Below are 16,070 nucleotides of genomic sequence, written 5' to 3'. Positions count from 1 at the left end.
AGACTGGGGGGAACAGACCAGCCTAAAGCTCCCAGACAGTGCAAAGCTGGCTTGCAAAGCCAGTAGTTAGAAACACAATGGCACTACACTTCTCTGCTCCTTCCACCCTTTTTTTCCTCTCCCTTCCCTACCTGTAGGAGCTATTGATGAGGTCATCTCCCCATTCCATGTCCTCTGAGCAATTCAGGATACCATGGCAAGCATCCAGCAGAAGCTGGGTGAAGCTGCTCAGTGAGTTCTGGACCAGAAAGCGCACAGAGTCCTGAAGGATGAATCTGACGCGCTTCATCAGCTTACACAGTTTGGACATCTGGTAGACATCCTGTTGGCTCTGTTCCAGGTTGTACCAGCCTTTGCCTGCATCTCTCAGGTTGCTCTTTACTGCAGTCTTTAGAGTATTGATCCAAGTATCCTTGAGAAACTTCTGAACCTAGGGCAAAGAAACAAAGCAAGCTGCATAATCCTCCAAGGGTTGAAGCAAAAGCAGTATGGTGAGGTTAGCTGCTAGCTGGGACTGCTGGACCTTTCTCCGCTTTGAAAGGTAACTGTTCTCTCAGAGCTGTGGGAGCTAAACAGTAGCCTTCAAATCCTGCACACACGTAGCATCTGAACCTGGCCATACATCTCCTTCACTAAAGACTTACAAAAAGAAAGCCTGATGGTAAAAAGCAGGAGCGCTCTATTCTTTTTATACATACGAAGTGTTTCCTTTTTGTTCTCTTCTCTATAGAGCAGTATCCCTAGAGCTGCCTGTGTCAGGGTCCCTCATAAAAAGTTGTGTAGACAGTACGATCAGCAAGTAAAGGACAGAATGTTGTCTTCTCTTGACAAGTGAGGAGAAAGAGGGGAAGAAGCCAAGGGCAGCAGCAGTCTGCAGTCTTTTAATTTATTAAAATACCACCAAGTGTCACTTTTGCTCCACAGGCAGCTGCTGTTTGTGTGTAATAAAACAACCTCAGGCACTGCATGGATGACAGCACTGCGTAGCTGGAACTGCATGGAGACTGGGAAGGACCAGCACTCGCCCTCTGCCACTGATATACTATGTCACCATGTGCAAGCTACACCATGTGGCCGCATCCAGGGTGAGATGTGCTGCCCTTCTTTAGAGGACATAAAGATCTTCCGGTAAGAGTTAACACAGAGTTGCAAATTTTTGTCCTAGTCTGTTGGCGCTGCAAGCAGAGTAATCTAATTGAGTACATAAAGAACAGAGTGTAGAAAAAGCATTATCCCCACGAGTGCTTCAGGAGGAATTAAATCTCTTGTGTCTTGCAGTGGGAGGGATGGGAAAATAAAAACAACAACAAAAAAAAGAGGAAACTCTTGAGTGCCAACCAGAACTGTTATCTGCATGGAGATGAGCAGGAGGAAAGAGGGGCAGTAGCCCTATATGGCCACTTGTTCAATATATGACTAAGAGCATGGTCAGCATTGGCTGATGCTAACTAGGGGGTTATGGCTCTTTCAGCCCATTCTCCCCACATCCCAATAAATTTGACATGCACATGCAAATTCCTCCACCCCCCTCCCAATATCTCCATTGAAAGCTCATCAGTTTCCAGGGAATTGATCAGCAGCTGCGGCATCTGTTTAATACACTCCGAGAGCCCCACTGGCTGCTCCACATGCTCACCCCCCACGCTTCCTCCCCTCACCTGAGTGAAAGTCTGGGTCTGGACCTGTTCAAACTCCTCCAAGCAGACATGCTTGGCTAAGGTTGAGTTAAACAGAGACATGGCGGCTGCCTTGTTGCACTCATCTTGCACCTGTGCAAGGAGGAGGATGACTTCTGGCCTGGTCAGGAGTGAGGCAAAGTTGAAATCTGCTTGTTGTTCATCAAAAGGATAGTCTGGGATCCAGATGAGCCCTGGTAACAAAAAGAACATGCTATTGCCTGCAATGGCCATCACAGCTTCTGTTTTGGAGAAAGAGTACAGCTCCCTTTTGGGATGGGGCTTGTGAAGAGGACTCTCCTCCAGTGCACAAGCCTTATCACATAGCAGTCTTGACAGATGGATGGATAAAAGAGACTTTCTGCAGCCTCCCAGGAGGGGCTGAGGGACTGTCTCAGTGCCTGATGTTCCTGAGGCTCTAGCTCAGGAAGTTTCCATGAGAAAGAACATTGTACTTGAGGAATCTTCCCACTCAGGTTTCAAGGCACAGATGAATCACCTCATCTGTGAGAGGCCCCTTGTGAACTACCTCAAGGTGTTCCAACCTTTGGAAGATCAAAGCGTACAAAGGGTTATTAAGCATCGGAACAGGCTGACCAGGGAAGCAGTTGACTCACCCCTCCCTGGAGGTATTTAAAAGATGTAGGGTTGGCACTTAGGGACATGGTTTAGTGGTGGATTTGGCAGTGTCAGGTTAATGGCTGGATTTGATCTTAAGGGTCTTTTCCAACGTAAATGATTCTATGATTCTATTAAAATACCCCCTCCCCCTTTTATTGTGGTCATTTTCCTCGAGTCTAAGACTCTAAAAGAGCCTGAGCCCTCTTTCACACCTGAGGTATGCCACAGCTGAGCACAGCAAATGGAAAGTGGCCAGTCCCAGCACAGTGCAGAGTGGAAAGCAGTTAAGCTAATTACACTGCCATGCATTTGGTGCCATTAAGGGGACACTCGCAGAGTTACTGCAGCTTAGTTGATGGATCATAATGTGTTATACTGAGGTAACATGAACATGCATGTTACCTAATGCCTAAAAAAGAGCAGACACACTCAAAAGTCTCATATAATCTCCTGCTGCTGCTCCTTATGAGCCCTAATCATTAACATGAATCTGAAAGCTTCTGCAACAAAGCATGAATCCTATGAAAGACAAGAGGTCCTATAACCATGCTGAGTTCAAACTGCTTCACTGTATCCCATACCTTTCTCTGGTACTTTCTTCTCCTCTTTGTCTGGCAGGGTGACATAAGAAAATGTCTGAGGTTTGGAAGTGACGAATCTGTCAAAGCTGATCTTGTTCATGGCACGTTCATAGTCTAATCTCACTTCTTTCTCCAGGCAGCACATATGGTCTAACACCCTGTGACAAGGTATGGAAACAGTGATAACCCACAGTGTCCGAGCTTTACTGCGAAACCCACCGTTCACTCACTCCCTCCTGAATTTGGTAACCCAGATGCTCACCTACTACTGGACGCATTAGGAGAGCTGTGCAGACAATGAAGCAGACAGCAGAGCTATCAGCTGGATGTTTAATGACAGAGGCAAGTGGGGACCTGGGACTAGGACTGGAGCCTTCTCAAGTGTCTTTTCAGATCAAAGAAAAATCTCCACTGGGGGTGTGCAGGGGTAGAAGCATTACAGAGAGGAGGGGAAAAAAAAACCAAAACAAGAACTGAGGAAGCTACTTGGCAGTTCTGGAAAAGCTGGGCTATCCAAGCTGCCCTCCCAACTGTCTCCTGCTGAACACCTCTTGAAATCACTCTCTTCAGACAAAATGTGTGTATTAGCGCTGAAACTGTGCTCTGTTTGCCCTAGGAAATCATCATCTTTCACCTCAAGCAGGCAGAGTACTTTTTTTTATACCCATATTTCTGCTGACAAACAGAGACTAATTACTCTCCTGCTCTCTAGTTTAGGCTGTCAGACCATGCAGCCCTTCACACCTTCCTGTCTCTAAGCAGGCCAATCAGTCATGGCTGATGCCCAGCAACACCACCAATGGCTCATGATTCATCAGCCCAGGGACTCTTAAAATGCCTTCCTGATATGAACTGCATCTCAAAGAGACACTCAATTATATCCAGGTAGAGATCTCCTGTTCTGTTTGCTTCACGCTGTGCAGATATTCTTTTGATTTTAGCAGCTGTTAGTAAATAGAAGAGTCACCAGCAGGCAACAGACAACTCTCTGGAGACAGCTGGTGGTCTGCAGATCAATTCAGCAATGACTAATCTGTTCCCTGAAAGCGCAGGGAGACAGCAAGGTCAGCCATGCCACTTCTGTCCAACCTTCCTGCTGTTGAAGGCCACTTAACTGCAGGTGCAAGCATGGCTCAGGGGATCTGCATATGAAGTACATCTACTTCATCTGGGAACACTGACAGATCACCCATCCTGTACATGTGTCCCTGGGGCTCCTGTCCTACCTACTTCTGATGACACTCTGGGCAAGAAGGTGGTGTGCATGTGCCCAAGGTGGAAGGCACATGAGATCCATGGTCTATGAGCTGGATGGTCAAGATCCTCCTTGGCCACTTGTTTTGTAGGCCTATGAAGTGCTACAGTGTTAATGGACTGAAGGCTGAGAGCCCAAACATGTACTTGATGCTTTACCTCTCCTCCTTCTTCAGTTGGGGAGTATGCATAGCCAACAGCTTCATCCTCTGCAGGCTCTTCTCACTGATGCTATTTAGTCCATCAGTGGGCATGCAGTCCACATACAGGTGATAGAGTAGCAGTGCCTCTGTCTTCTTACGCAAGCTGTTGGCAGAAGCTACCCGTTCTGCAAACACTCGGGGGTCTTCGGCCAGAAACAGTAGGCAAACTCGTGGCACCCAGTACTGACATGACAACAATGGGGCTCTTCCTGGGAAACGAAAGTAAAGCTTACAACAGTCTACAGGGAACACAAAACTCCGAATGGTTCGCAACGGTGACAGCAGCTTTTTGATGGACAAAATAATTGGTTTGGCTTACTGGAGATCAAAATGAGGGACCAAAGCTGAGGACAGCAAGAGACAAGGAGCATGGAATTATCAGGATCTCCAAACCTTTCAAAAGGGGGTCACTTCACCTTAATCTGTCAACATATCCCCTCAAAATGACACTGGCCCAGAAAGACTATAATTTAACTTGTCTTGAAGGCAGGAAAGATGGGAGACAGAAAAATGAAAGGTATCTCCAAAGGGAAGGCCTCAAACAAGTTGTGAAATTAAGGTGCAGAGTTCTCTCCCCTGGAGGTTTTTCAGAGACAGGTTAAACAGACACGTCAAGAGTGATAACAGGGAGAAGAACTAAATTACTTCTTGATGTCCTTCCCGTTTCTACCTGGGACTAAGATAATGGACTGGCTCACAGAGTGTATGCCAGGTCCCAAAAAGCCTTACTTGAAACATACCTTCTGGAGTTATTCCTCCATTGAGAATGGGTCTCCCTTCTTTATCCCGCACCAGCCTGTTCTTATCTGTTTTATGGACCAAGTAGAGCTCTGTCTTCTTGTCATAATCCAGAACACCAACATCAATCCACTTGTAGATTAACTTCTGGCTTTTGGGGTCCTCTGAGAGAATCAAAGATTAAAACAGGGTTAGTCCATTCTCCTGAAGGCTACAGCAAATGGACTTTCCTGATCAGAGTGGTGAGGCTACCCAGTCAAACCCATTTACTAGCTTGAATCTTGGTCAATCTCACATGATTTCTGCTGTGATTAACTAAATAATGAACTCAGGTCTTACAGCTTAGCATTTCCTATTGTTTGCACACACCAGAGCCCTCCATCTTCCTCCTCTTATGTCTGTGGGTTTCCTGTGGACCATCTTCCCACTGCCTGCCTCAAGCACTCCCAATCACTCTTTGCAGCTATAGTCTCATATTCAGGTCCTGTATGTCCCTACACCCTCTCTTTCAGCCCACACCTGGGAACCCCTCTGCCTCCTGATTCCTTCACCTCTTGATCCAGGACTCTTCCTTACCCACATCGGCTCTATGGGGATCTCATTCTCCATTCCTATGTGTGGCTCTAGCCCTGTGTTGCCCTCCACGAGTCCTCATTCTTCTAATCGGGAGTGGGCATAAAACCCTGTACCTTCTCCCCTGATCTATTAGTTCTCTGGGTCATTCCCAGCACACCTAACTCTTAAATGTTTGGATCCTCTTAAATGCTGGGAGGTGCTAACCAGACAGATATATATCTATATTGATATCAACATAGATACAGGTCAGGACAGCATTATACTGAAGTTGAGAACAGGTGCCATTAACCACAGGTCTGAGCTATAGGAATTTGTAACAGGGCTAGCACTATATGGGTGCCAGTGGTCCCACCTCCCCCAGGGCCCAGAGGGTCTGACTGCCTGCGTGCAGAACAGCCCATTCAGCCTGGGATCAGGTGTAGTGTTCCCCAAGTCAGCTGCAAGCAGAACTCAGCCATCACGTGCTGGCTGCCCGAGGATCCACGTAGCTTATGTTTTATGCTTTGGTTCTGCAGGCAGCCAAGCCTCAGGAGGTTGCCCCAGCGCTGCAGTCAGTACACATCAGTGACTGCACTTTAAAGCTAGTGCAGACATGGTGGTATGAGCTGCAGCTACAACTGGACACCAGTACAGCTGTACCTAGTGGTGCTTTCTCACTGAGAAGGCACTGAGTGACAGGAGAACAACTAACATCCACGTCACTTAATTTGCCCCAGATTTACTACTTGGATTTTCACTGCAGTCTGAATTTGACTTGTGATCCTTCACTCACAGTAAAATCCAGGCAGAGCACACTGTGTTCAAGCTAACTAACTTCATCATGATACCTACATATCAAAAAAGCAAAGTTTTGACTGTACTGATTTCCAGGCACAGAAAGGAGGGCAAAAGGCAGAGGCTACTTTTGAAAAAAGTGGAAACAGTCAGCCCAGGGCAGGACTGACAGTTGTCGACATCTTTGGTCTCTTGCTCTGTCTGCCTGAGCCTGGTCAGAATGAGTTATTGCCTTTCTGCTATTCAGAGTGGCATTTGTCAGAATCTACATGCTCCTTTCTGCTGAATGGGCCTGTAATTGTTAGTGTTGCCTCACTTGAACAGCAACTCATTCAAGCTTTACCATGTCCCAGTACGTCATCAGTAGGTAAAAGTGCTTTTCCAGGCACTGGCTTTCTATCGTGAGATCCTGGCTCCAGTCCCAGCGAGATCCACTCTTCTGGAGTTCGACAGTCATACTCATCATTGTCAAATATCTAAAAAGCCAGGACGTGAGTGAAATGAAGTCTTACTTCAGAGAGAAGAAAATACCTGATACAAAAGTTCATGGGAGGAAAATTAACATGCAGTTCCTAAAAGTTTCCCAAACAGGAAAAACAGTCCAGGTGCAAAAGCTGTGCTTATCTTTGATCAACAATCTTCTCCCAAACAGCACTATGTGTACCTCCAGCCCTTTCCTATGGAGCAGAGACACCACCTGGAGAGGTCTCACACAGTAACACTGCTGACTACGGCATCCAGAAGGAAACACAAGACAACACCTTTTCTTTGGACACACAAATGACAGTGAGGAGCACCCTCAAGGACTATGAGTTCTGATGGAAGTTGTGGGCACCCTGCAGAAGATGCTCAGCATCTTGTAGAGATCCTTCAGGGCCCAAACCTGCTCTAAAGCATTTCTTTGTTTTATCACTTGTATCAATGATGGCTAAGTGTCCTGCAATTCTCAGAATCATCCTGTGGCACAAGCAATGAGATGGATCACAAGTGCCAAACACACTCTCTTACCTTTAAAGGGAGGTAGATGGGAAAGACAGGGTCTTGTTTCTTCTCAATAGTCAGCATATTATCAGGATTGTGGTGCCTAGGCATCAGCTGATTGGAGTCTATCCCCTTGCTGGCTAAGAGCTGAGCAATATCGAGGGTGAGATATTGCCGTCTTCGCCTGTTTTGAATCAGATAGGGAAACACTCAATGTGCCCAGAAGGGTTCCCAGGCCCATAACTCCACTTTTTGATTGTGCACCCCCCATCAGTAAAAACGTTTTTGAGCACACACCACATATTTCTTCATCTATAGAAGAGAACAGTTCAGCTGGAAGGGACATAAGAATGATCATCTAGTCCAATTAATACATTATATACATATACTGCTGTACTAATATATTATGTATATTATAGAACATAGACAAAAATTGAAATTAAAAAAGGATTAGAAAAAGATGAAATAAACACTATTTTAAAAAAATATATTTTCCTCCTGCATCCCAGTGAACTGTCTTGTGCACGCCCTGTGACACACACACCACACTTTGGAGACCACTGCCTTACAGGATAGTACTTTCCTAACGGTTTTTAACTTGTCATGTCTTGAAAGCAAAAATCATCACCCTAATCTGCTGTGTCCATTCTGTAATGATGTCTCTAGCCAAACTTCTGGTTAGTTACCTCTCTACCTCAATCTTCCGAGGGCATTGTCCTGGAAGCCTTTGGAAGGCAATCTGCACTTTGGGCTTAAATGATTGTACCGGGAAATCTGACTTGATGAGGTTCTCAGTGGTTAGTCCAATCACTTGTTTATCCAGGACACTTCCAAAGTCCTCAGGCACCTTGAAGGTTGTGACTAAGAGACAAAGAGAAACACTTGTCTGAAACCAGCAGACATCACTCAGCTTCACACTCATACACACAGGAGGACTGTGCTGTCTCCTGCATTGCCTGCAGAAGTCACTTCACTAGATTTGTGAGAGAAATCAAGCAGACATCAAATGGGAAACAGAAGGATTGCTGAAAAATGTCGTTACGGTTTTCCAGTATCAAAATGATGGCAAGGAAGAAGCTTCCACTGCGAATTACTGTCATGCACATTATTAGGTCAGTAGGGCACTGACCTGGCTCTAAGGAGCTCTGCTCTGTTCCCAGCTTTGCTACAGACTCTCTGCGTGATCATGGGCAAGTTACTGTCTCGAGTGCACAGCTTCCCTCACTCAGAAAGCAGTGGGATTCCCCGGCCTCCCTGGGGTGCCCTGAGACCAAGAGTCAGTGGCAGCTGGGAGGAACTCGGTCAAGACAGCAATAAAGAGGTTATGAATATTGCAGGAGAGAACAAGCCACTGAGGTCATCTTTATGTGCTGAAGTCCCTATTCACACCTTACTTGGGACAAACCTCTCCTCAGCTTTTGCTCAAGGGAGCCTCCCACTCACATCAGCAGTGGTGTGAGAAAAAATCGAGTTAAACAGCTAACAATCTCACAATTTAGCCAAATGTTTTCCATGGAAATTTGGACTAAGCAAAAAGTATACATTTCCAAGAACTGGCTGAAATTAAACCATGTCATTTACCCCATAAATAAACTAAACTGTTTATATTGCTAAACAAGCCGTAAATAATAGAACGGCAGCAAACTGGGAATTTGAAGCTTAACCTAAATTAAGTAATTGCATGCAAGCTTTAGAAAGCACTATTCCCTAGATAGAGCTTAGCACTGAGCTAAAAATAGATGCTAGTGGAGTGAGAGCTTTTCATCTCATGAACTTTCACACTTTACCAAGGAGAAACTTAAGGTGCTGGCTCATAAGCAGGCATTCTGGATGTCAAGCTTTGGACCCAATCCTTCATCCTGCTCATGTGCTTTTGCTTGCATCATGGATGCAACCCCTTGATTTCAAAGCAATTGTGCAGAGCAGCCAATAATGCTGAAGCCAGACATGCTTCAGGATGATCAGGGACATAACGGGACCTCTAAAAGGTCACTCCCTTACCCTTCTTAAACGGTGCCTGACACAACAAGCATACATTGTCTGCTTAGGCACTAAAGGAAATGGTCACTGAACTGGCTCCTCTGTCTCTATTCCCCTCTCTTAGGAAGGGTGCCCAGCCTGAAATAAATATGATCCTAAAGATTTCCATGGTCCATACCAACGTGCATGCTTACAATAATTTCAAGGAATCCCAACAATGCAGAGGGTTTACTACAGCTCCTTTAGCCTCATGGATACCTCCTGCCTGGGGTCTTTGCAGATTGGCCCTGATTTACATTTGTTGTCAGGGAGCACAGCTGTTCCAATTTTGTCACCTCATTGTTGCAAAATCAATTGCACCATCCATTATGGCACTTTGCGCACTATCAACTATTTATGTCAATACTTAGCGTTTCATTTGCATTTACATTTCCAGCTTGATAGCTTCCTCCCCCTTGAAGAAGCAGCCGATCATAAATAGAGATCTGTCTCCACTTGTTAGGGATGAGTCTAGCTTGTCAAGATTCACTTGAGGATGCAGTCATTTGTCCTCTCTCATGAAAATAAATGTCACTTCTAAGCACAGGAAGGTGGTATATATAGTTACCCATCTTTCTCTAAGACTAAAATCCTCTCCCAAGCACACTTTCTCCCCACCCGCTGACATCCATATCCCCAAGAGCGCTCTAGGGGCCAGAAGAGTGCCGGCAAACCTTTCAGCCATGCTCTCTTCCTATATTTGAGCATCCACGATACAACAAGCTCTTGTAAGCAGGCGGGACCAGCAGCCATGTATACATAAAGATCCCTTGCACCTAGGGAGAACAAGCTACTCTGGGGCACAGTTGTACGCAGAATGAATAAATGAGAGAGGACCATAATTTTGGCTACGGGGACCTATGTCCTGAATACAGCTCTCACAAGCAGGTCCCATTTTCACAGGAAAGGGGCACTGCTGGCCCCATATGCAATGATAACACATGCAAATCCAGTGCTCTCGTCGCATATGACTCACAGGACCAAACTCCCAGGCAGCAATGCAGTCTACCCTGAACCCTGGGGGGAGCAGATACATCCAGGAGAAAAGAGCATGGTTTTACCACCCAGTTAGATCACTTTGCTCCACCTCTTAATGAAATTTACTTTTCACGGGACATTCAAGCACCTCAGCACCATTCCTGGCACTGAGAGAAGCTCCACCTCTTAATGAAATTTACTTTTCACAGGACATTCAAGCAGCTCAGCACCATTCCTGGCACTGAGAGAAAGAAAGCAGTGTGCTAGAGTCACCAGCCTAGTTCCCAGCACGCTCACTATAAGCAACCTTAAGAGTTCTGGACCCATTTCCTGCCACATCAGGTGTCCTGTCAGTGTATTTACCTTTAGGAGTGTGCTTCTCGAGGTCCGCCTGACTTAGCAAAGCATGGTACATATGGGGGCCAGCACAAACATCCTGAAATGCAGCAGGTGAGGGAAGTGTCAGAGATAACAAAGCTCAGTGGGAGGGTGGGTTATAGAGGCCCAGAGCGGAGTGAGACTATAAGACACATTTTACCAGAGCTTTAAGGGGGCCAGCACAAACATCCTGAAATGCAGCAGGTGAGGGAAGTGTCAGAGATAACAAAGAGCGAGTGAGACTATAAGACACATTTTACCAGAGCTTTAAGGACAATTGAGACTGTGAATAACAGTCAGAAAAGGCTCAAAGAGGCAAAAATACCTGAAAACTTCCGCACAATGCACAGAGAGGCAGGGATTTGTCAGCAGAGTAAAGCCAGATGTCAGCTCACAGTGCGGATTGGGAGCTGATGAAGTAGGCAGTCATTAGGGTTTTACTTCCAAATATCATCTGCAGTCACAACCATGTGCCTGCCCTGTGACACCAGCATCCTAAACCCAGGCAACATCATGATGACAGCGATAGCACCAGCCATTGAGGAAGGCATCACAGCTATGATCAGGAAGAGCCTTATGGCTTCTCTCTGTACGGGTAAAGGTCTTGCACAAAGGCCTCTGGCCAAAATGAAGGGCTAGGAACTGGGGTGAAAGCTATATTTCTCCACACCAGTTGTGCTCTTGGTCTTTCCATTTTAGAGGTACAGTGGTAGAAAAAGAATTGCACTTTGCACTTACCCTCGAGATGCTGGAGGCTCCTGGAGTGAGGACATCCCTCTTTGCTTTATCCATCTTCTCAGAAGAACAATGCTGTGATGCAACCCTGGACTTGTTAGAGTGGAAAGACACGGAGCCTGTTAAACACTGTACCTTTGGCACTCCTCCACAGCCTCCCACCATGCTGGATATTGTTGGCTCACTAAGAAGATGAGTGGGTAACAAGGTAGCCTTGACCCCCTGCTTTGGTACCAACTCCTGCCATCATGACCAGTGGGCTATCAGACTCACATGGCTGACTCGATGGCTCACTAACCCCAGGGAAGGAGAGCGCTTTATCATTCCAAATAGGTTTTGTAGGGGGAAAACCAGCAGTACATGCAAAAAATGCTGCTTTCCTGAAGCAGCCGGGACTTCCTGGATCTGTGGCAGCATTCAAAAGCTGCCAGGAGAATTTGAGTAAACTGGGACTAAAACAGAAGTGCTACTTTTGCTGTACCCAAATCCCTTAAAAACCTTGTCACACGTGACTCCAATGTGAGTAGGCTACATCTTAGATACCAACACAGCTACTCCCAAGTGTAAAGTCTGACTCTTTCATTTAAATAATTCAAGAGAGATGTTTAAGCATCGACTAACGAATATTAAAATTTAGCCAGAAGCTCCCCTCTCTCTCCTCCTGCAGGGGATATTTTTGCTGGTGATCTCAGCTCACAAATAATTTCTGCTCTTCCACCCCGGGAGACACAAGTCCAGGGAAAAATCACAGCTGTATGGCTTTATTTTATAAAAAACTTCGTGCACTGAGAGATACTAATTAAGAGCAGCCCTCAGACTTCTGGCACAATGATAATGTAACCCTCAATTTTAGGCTTGTCTAAACACAGAGATGACTACTGTAACTAATTAGTACATCTAAAGTGACACAAGCCCCTCCAGCCTGCACACACACGCCGATGGAACTAGGTACACATACCCACATCACTTATTCCTCTAAATTACAAGTCAAAGCTCTCCATGGTGTCTGTCAAGGCTACTCTGAGCGCAATACAGCTTATTCATCAATTCCTGCTCAGTGCTAGACCCAGGCTCCGCACCCAGCCCCACCAGGCTAACAGTTTGTGTCCTGCCCCCTTGCTAGGACCCACACGTCTGCCTTGCGTACTTCTGGAGGCCAAACTTCTGCAACAGGCTGCTGTGCGGGAGTCTTCCAGCTTGCCACAGCTCAGTGTTAGGAAGACCATGCCTGGTCCTGCAGGCCATGGCTGGAGTGGTACCTGTCCGGAGTCTCATCCTGACATGGAGATGACAACACAGTGACCCTTCCTGCCATGCCCTCTCTGTTCTGCTCTTGAAAGGAATGAAAACTCTGCCCATCCTATACTCCTGATCAGAGAGTGCAATTTTTCTAAATTTCACCTTGCTGCCTGTCTGCAAGAATGAATCGGGTACACGCAGCAGAGAAAGCATTACATGCGTGCTGGAGATAAGAGGGAATATCTGTGCTGGTTTATTACTACTGCAGGTCCAAGCCAGTGCACAATTTTGAGAGGTTGATTCAAAAAAGAAATCAGATAATAAATCAAGGTTACCATGATGAGAATCCTTTAAGTGAAATGGACTAAACTAACAGATTGGAGAGAGTTGGGAGATGAGATCAATAATACCCCCTCCCCTCCTTCAAGCTAGAAAATCTCAAATCTTTCTCCTCTCAGCTTCTCTTTGGCATGGCAACTGGAGCCTCATACCCTGAAGAATGCATTTTCCATGGAGGATTTCATTTTTATTAGCTATTTTATGCTCTGGCCATATCTATTTTAGCAGCCCAGCAGGATTGATTGGTATCAGCCAAGATCCAAGGATTTCTGATGAACCACTGCTGGACTCTTTCATCCCTGCTGCACTGGCACAGAGAACAGAAGCAAGGTGGAACAACCCTGTGGTGGCTCTCCTGATATGTCACCTGAGCATCTTCTTCCTGAGGACACGGGCAGAGATGGTGATGTGCCTTGCTGTACTTTTACCTCTTAGGATCAGAATTCTAAACCCATCCAATTCAAAAAAGCTAACTCCAGGATGCAAGGTTCATCTGAACCTTTAGTAGGGCAAGCAACTGAGCCCACTCCCAATTTAGCAGGACTGGCAATCTCCACCAAGAACCAAAATAATGTGGCTGCCACTGATGACGGCTGAGTTCCCATGATGGGGGAAGTGTGTACCAAGCTTGCACGCAGCAGACCTAATTCTTCACTGCTTTGTTCCCTGTGTACTCATGCACACCTCCATAAAGTCCTTCCTGAGCACTTATCTCAAAATAAAACAAACCCCTACTCAGTGTCCAGCTCAAAACCATCCATCTGTCATGCTCTCACAGATGCACAGATGGAGGGTCTGGTGTTTGTAATGGCAAAAAAACCTGACACATCACCCAAAATAAAGAACAAAACCAGGCCTCCAAAGTTTTCCCAGCAATCCCCTAGAGAGAGGAGTGGAACATCTTGTATGGGCATGCTAAAGCTGATATCGAGATGGGAGAACTGCTGAGCACAAAAGGAATCCTACTGTCCTCCCACCCAGCTGCTGGGATGCGGCAGGGTTTCCAGAAAGGACATTTCCCAGAGCATGGGGGCGAGCTCACTCCAGTGCCAACCTCTAGCTAGCGCGTGGTTTGGTGCTCCCATCCAGCTCTCAGGAATGGTCTCAAGATTTGTTTAAAAGATAAGACGAGGCTCCCCTCTCTCCCCTCTCTCTTTTTTTCAGCCTAGCTGCCGAGCCAAGGGGCTTATGGCAGAGCAATTCACTCTTCCCCAGCCTCCAACTCTGCCAATGGCACCTTTCCACCCTCCCACTCTCCCCAAAACGACAACCAGCATGCAGACTCTAGGGCTGTCCTCCCCACCCTCCATCTGAGGGTGACCCCAGACCCTCATCGCTGTGCAGCAGAGCTTGGTGTGGATTGCTGAGGCTGTCGCTGCTCGGGCTGCAAAGGGAGTATCTTGCAGCAAGCACACAAGGGCAGCTCAAGTTTTCAGGCAGCTCTGCTAGAACAACTGCTGATAGTGTGAAATAGCTTGTGCTCGAGGACTTCTCGGGTGCCTGAGGAATCCTGAAGAAAAGCAGTGAAACTCCCCAGAGCCTTCTTATTGTCACAGTCTGGCTGCTGCAGCTGTGGGCAGGAGCCCGGCTGCATGCCTTGTTCGCAGCCTTCAATCCCTTCCTCCTCAGAGCACTTTCCTCTGGGCTGGAGCTCCCCTTCGACAAGGAGGGAGGGAAAAGGAGTTCAGCTCATCACAACCAGATAAGATGTCTTCCAGAAAGCAGATCCTCTGCCCATCTCAATAATCCTTCACTCCCCGCTGTCCCTGCAGATCTGTGACTCTCTCCCCGCTTTTCAAGAGCAAACATCTGCCTAGCACCAAGCCATCCCAGCTTTAGTGATAATACGCTTTGCAAATCTCTTAATGACTGCTGAAACACCTATCTTTCCAGCAGTTCAGTTGTGCTCTCACACCTGAAAAGCATGTTTCCTAGATATACCAGGTACGTTGTACTATGCTAAATTGAACTATTCAAAATGAGAGCACATTCTAATAGCACTGCTGACACAACATCAGCTGCAGCGTCTGTGTGTCATCGTGGCAAAACTATAATTACAATTTCTCAGTAAATCCAGGCTTTACATATCCAAGAAGTTAAACTCCCACATGTCTTGCTCAATGTCTCGTATAAGCTTTTTGATCTGTTGCCTCTACTTAAATTCTTTGATCCGAAGCTTTGACAAAATGGACTCTCTTCTTTCAAATAAGGTTCAAACCAGCTAAAAATCGCAACAGAAAAAGAGAGACGTACCTTAAAAATAATCTATCCCCTAAGCAAAACCGCGGATTGAAATCTATAGTCATTTATGTGAAAACTATTTATCTGTGGACAGCCAGAACCCCAACCACTATACCATCTGGACACTAACATGCAGAAATTCCTTCATCCTACAATTTAAGCCAAATAAGCTCAGACAAGGTGATGTGTTCTCAACAAACTCCTTTAAACATTATCTTCAAGTCTCTTCTGCTTTAAAAAGGGAGTTGAAAGTAATTTCAAGTTTTATAGCAGCCCATTCCCTCCAATAATTTGCGTGGTTGTAAAATTGATTTTCCTCCGGGTTTTTAAGTGCACTCCTTTCTCCCTGGGAGAACACCCACCCCCAGAACCTGAGGACGCGGGGGACAGCCGGGCTGAGGGCGGGCGCGTTGCCATCCCGCAGAGTGCCTTCACACCGGGGTACACACCGGGCTTGGGGTCACAGCCGCGGCGGCTGTCACAACACACCACACAAAGTATTTAGACCATGACTCCAACCAACATCGGTTTCATTTATGAAGCATGGGGCCTCTGCTGCCAGCGGGGTGCAGCAGCCCAGGGCAATGACCGGCTGGGCTACCTGTGGCCATGGGACAGAGACAGGCCCCCGGGGGAGCGGACCGCTCCCGCGCCCCCGGTTCACACCAGGGAGACACCTCCCTTCTGAGGGGCTGAGGAACAAAAACCCCGCCCGGTATTTCCAGTGTCTGGAAAAA

At 46.6% G+C, this 16,070-nt stretch overlaps 1 protein-coding gene across 1 annotated transcript in view; it reads right to left on the bottom strand.

Annotated features, from left to right (window-relative positions):
• The window catches only part of DNAH1 (dynein, axonemal, heavy chain 1), a 71,480-nt gene extending 59,909 nt beyond the window's left edge, over nt 1-11,571 (bottom strand). Inside the window, exons 1-10 of the mRNA XM_010078194.1 lie at nt 11,518-11,571; nt 10,765-10,837; nt 8,091-8,265; nt 7,432-7,588; nt 6,767-6,899; nt 5,076-5,237; nt 4,292-4,544; nt 2,879-3,036; nt 1,659-1,870; nt 132-430 (exon numbers count right to left, since the gene is read on the bottom strand). Of these exons, the coding sequence (XP_010076496.1) occupies nt 132-430; nt 1,659-1,870; nt 2,879-3,036; nt 4,292-4,544; nt 5,076-5,237; nt 6,767-6,899; nt 7,432-7,588; nt 8,091-8,265; nt 10,765-10,837; nt 11,518-11,571 (1,676 nt within the window). The remainder of the gene's footprint in view (nt 1-131; nt 431-1,658; nt 1,871-2,878; nt 3,037-4,291; nt 4,545-5,075; nt 5,238-6,766; nt 6,900-7,431; nt 7,589-8,090; nt 8,266-10,764; nt 10,838-11,517) is intronic.
• Between the last annotated feature and the right edge of the window lie 4,499 nt (nt 11,572-16,070).

Source organism: Pterocles gutturalis, unplaced genomic scaffold (assembly GCF_000699245.1).
Source record: "Pterocles gutturalis isolate BGI_N339 unplaced genomic scaffold, ASM69924v1 scaffold4231, whole genome shotgun sequence".
In the NCBI taxonomy this organism is placed as follows: domain Eukaryota; kingdom Metazoa; phylum Chordata; class Aves; order Pterocliformes; family Pteroclidae; genus Pterocles; species Pterocles gutturalis.
The sequence above is the reverse complement of the archived record's forward strand: the minus strand, read 5'-3'. Positions and strand labels throughout refer to the sequence as shown.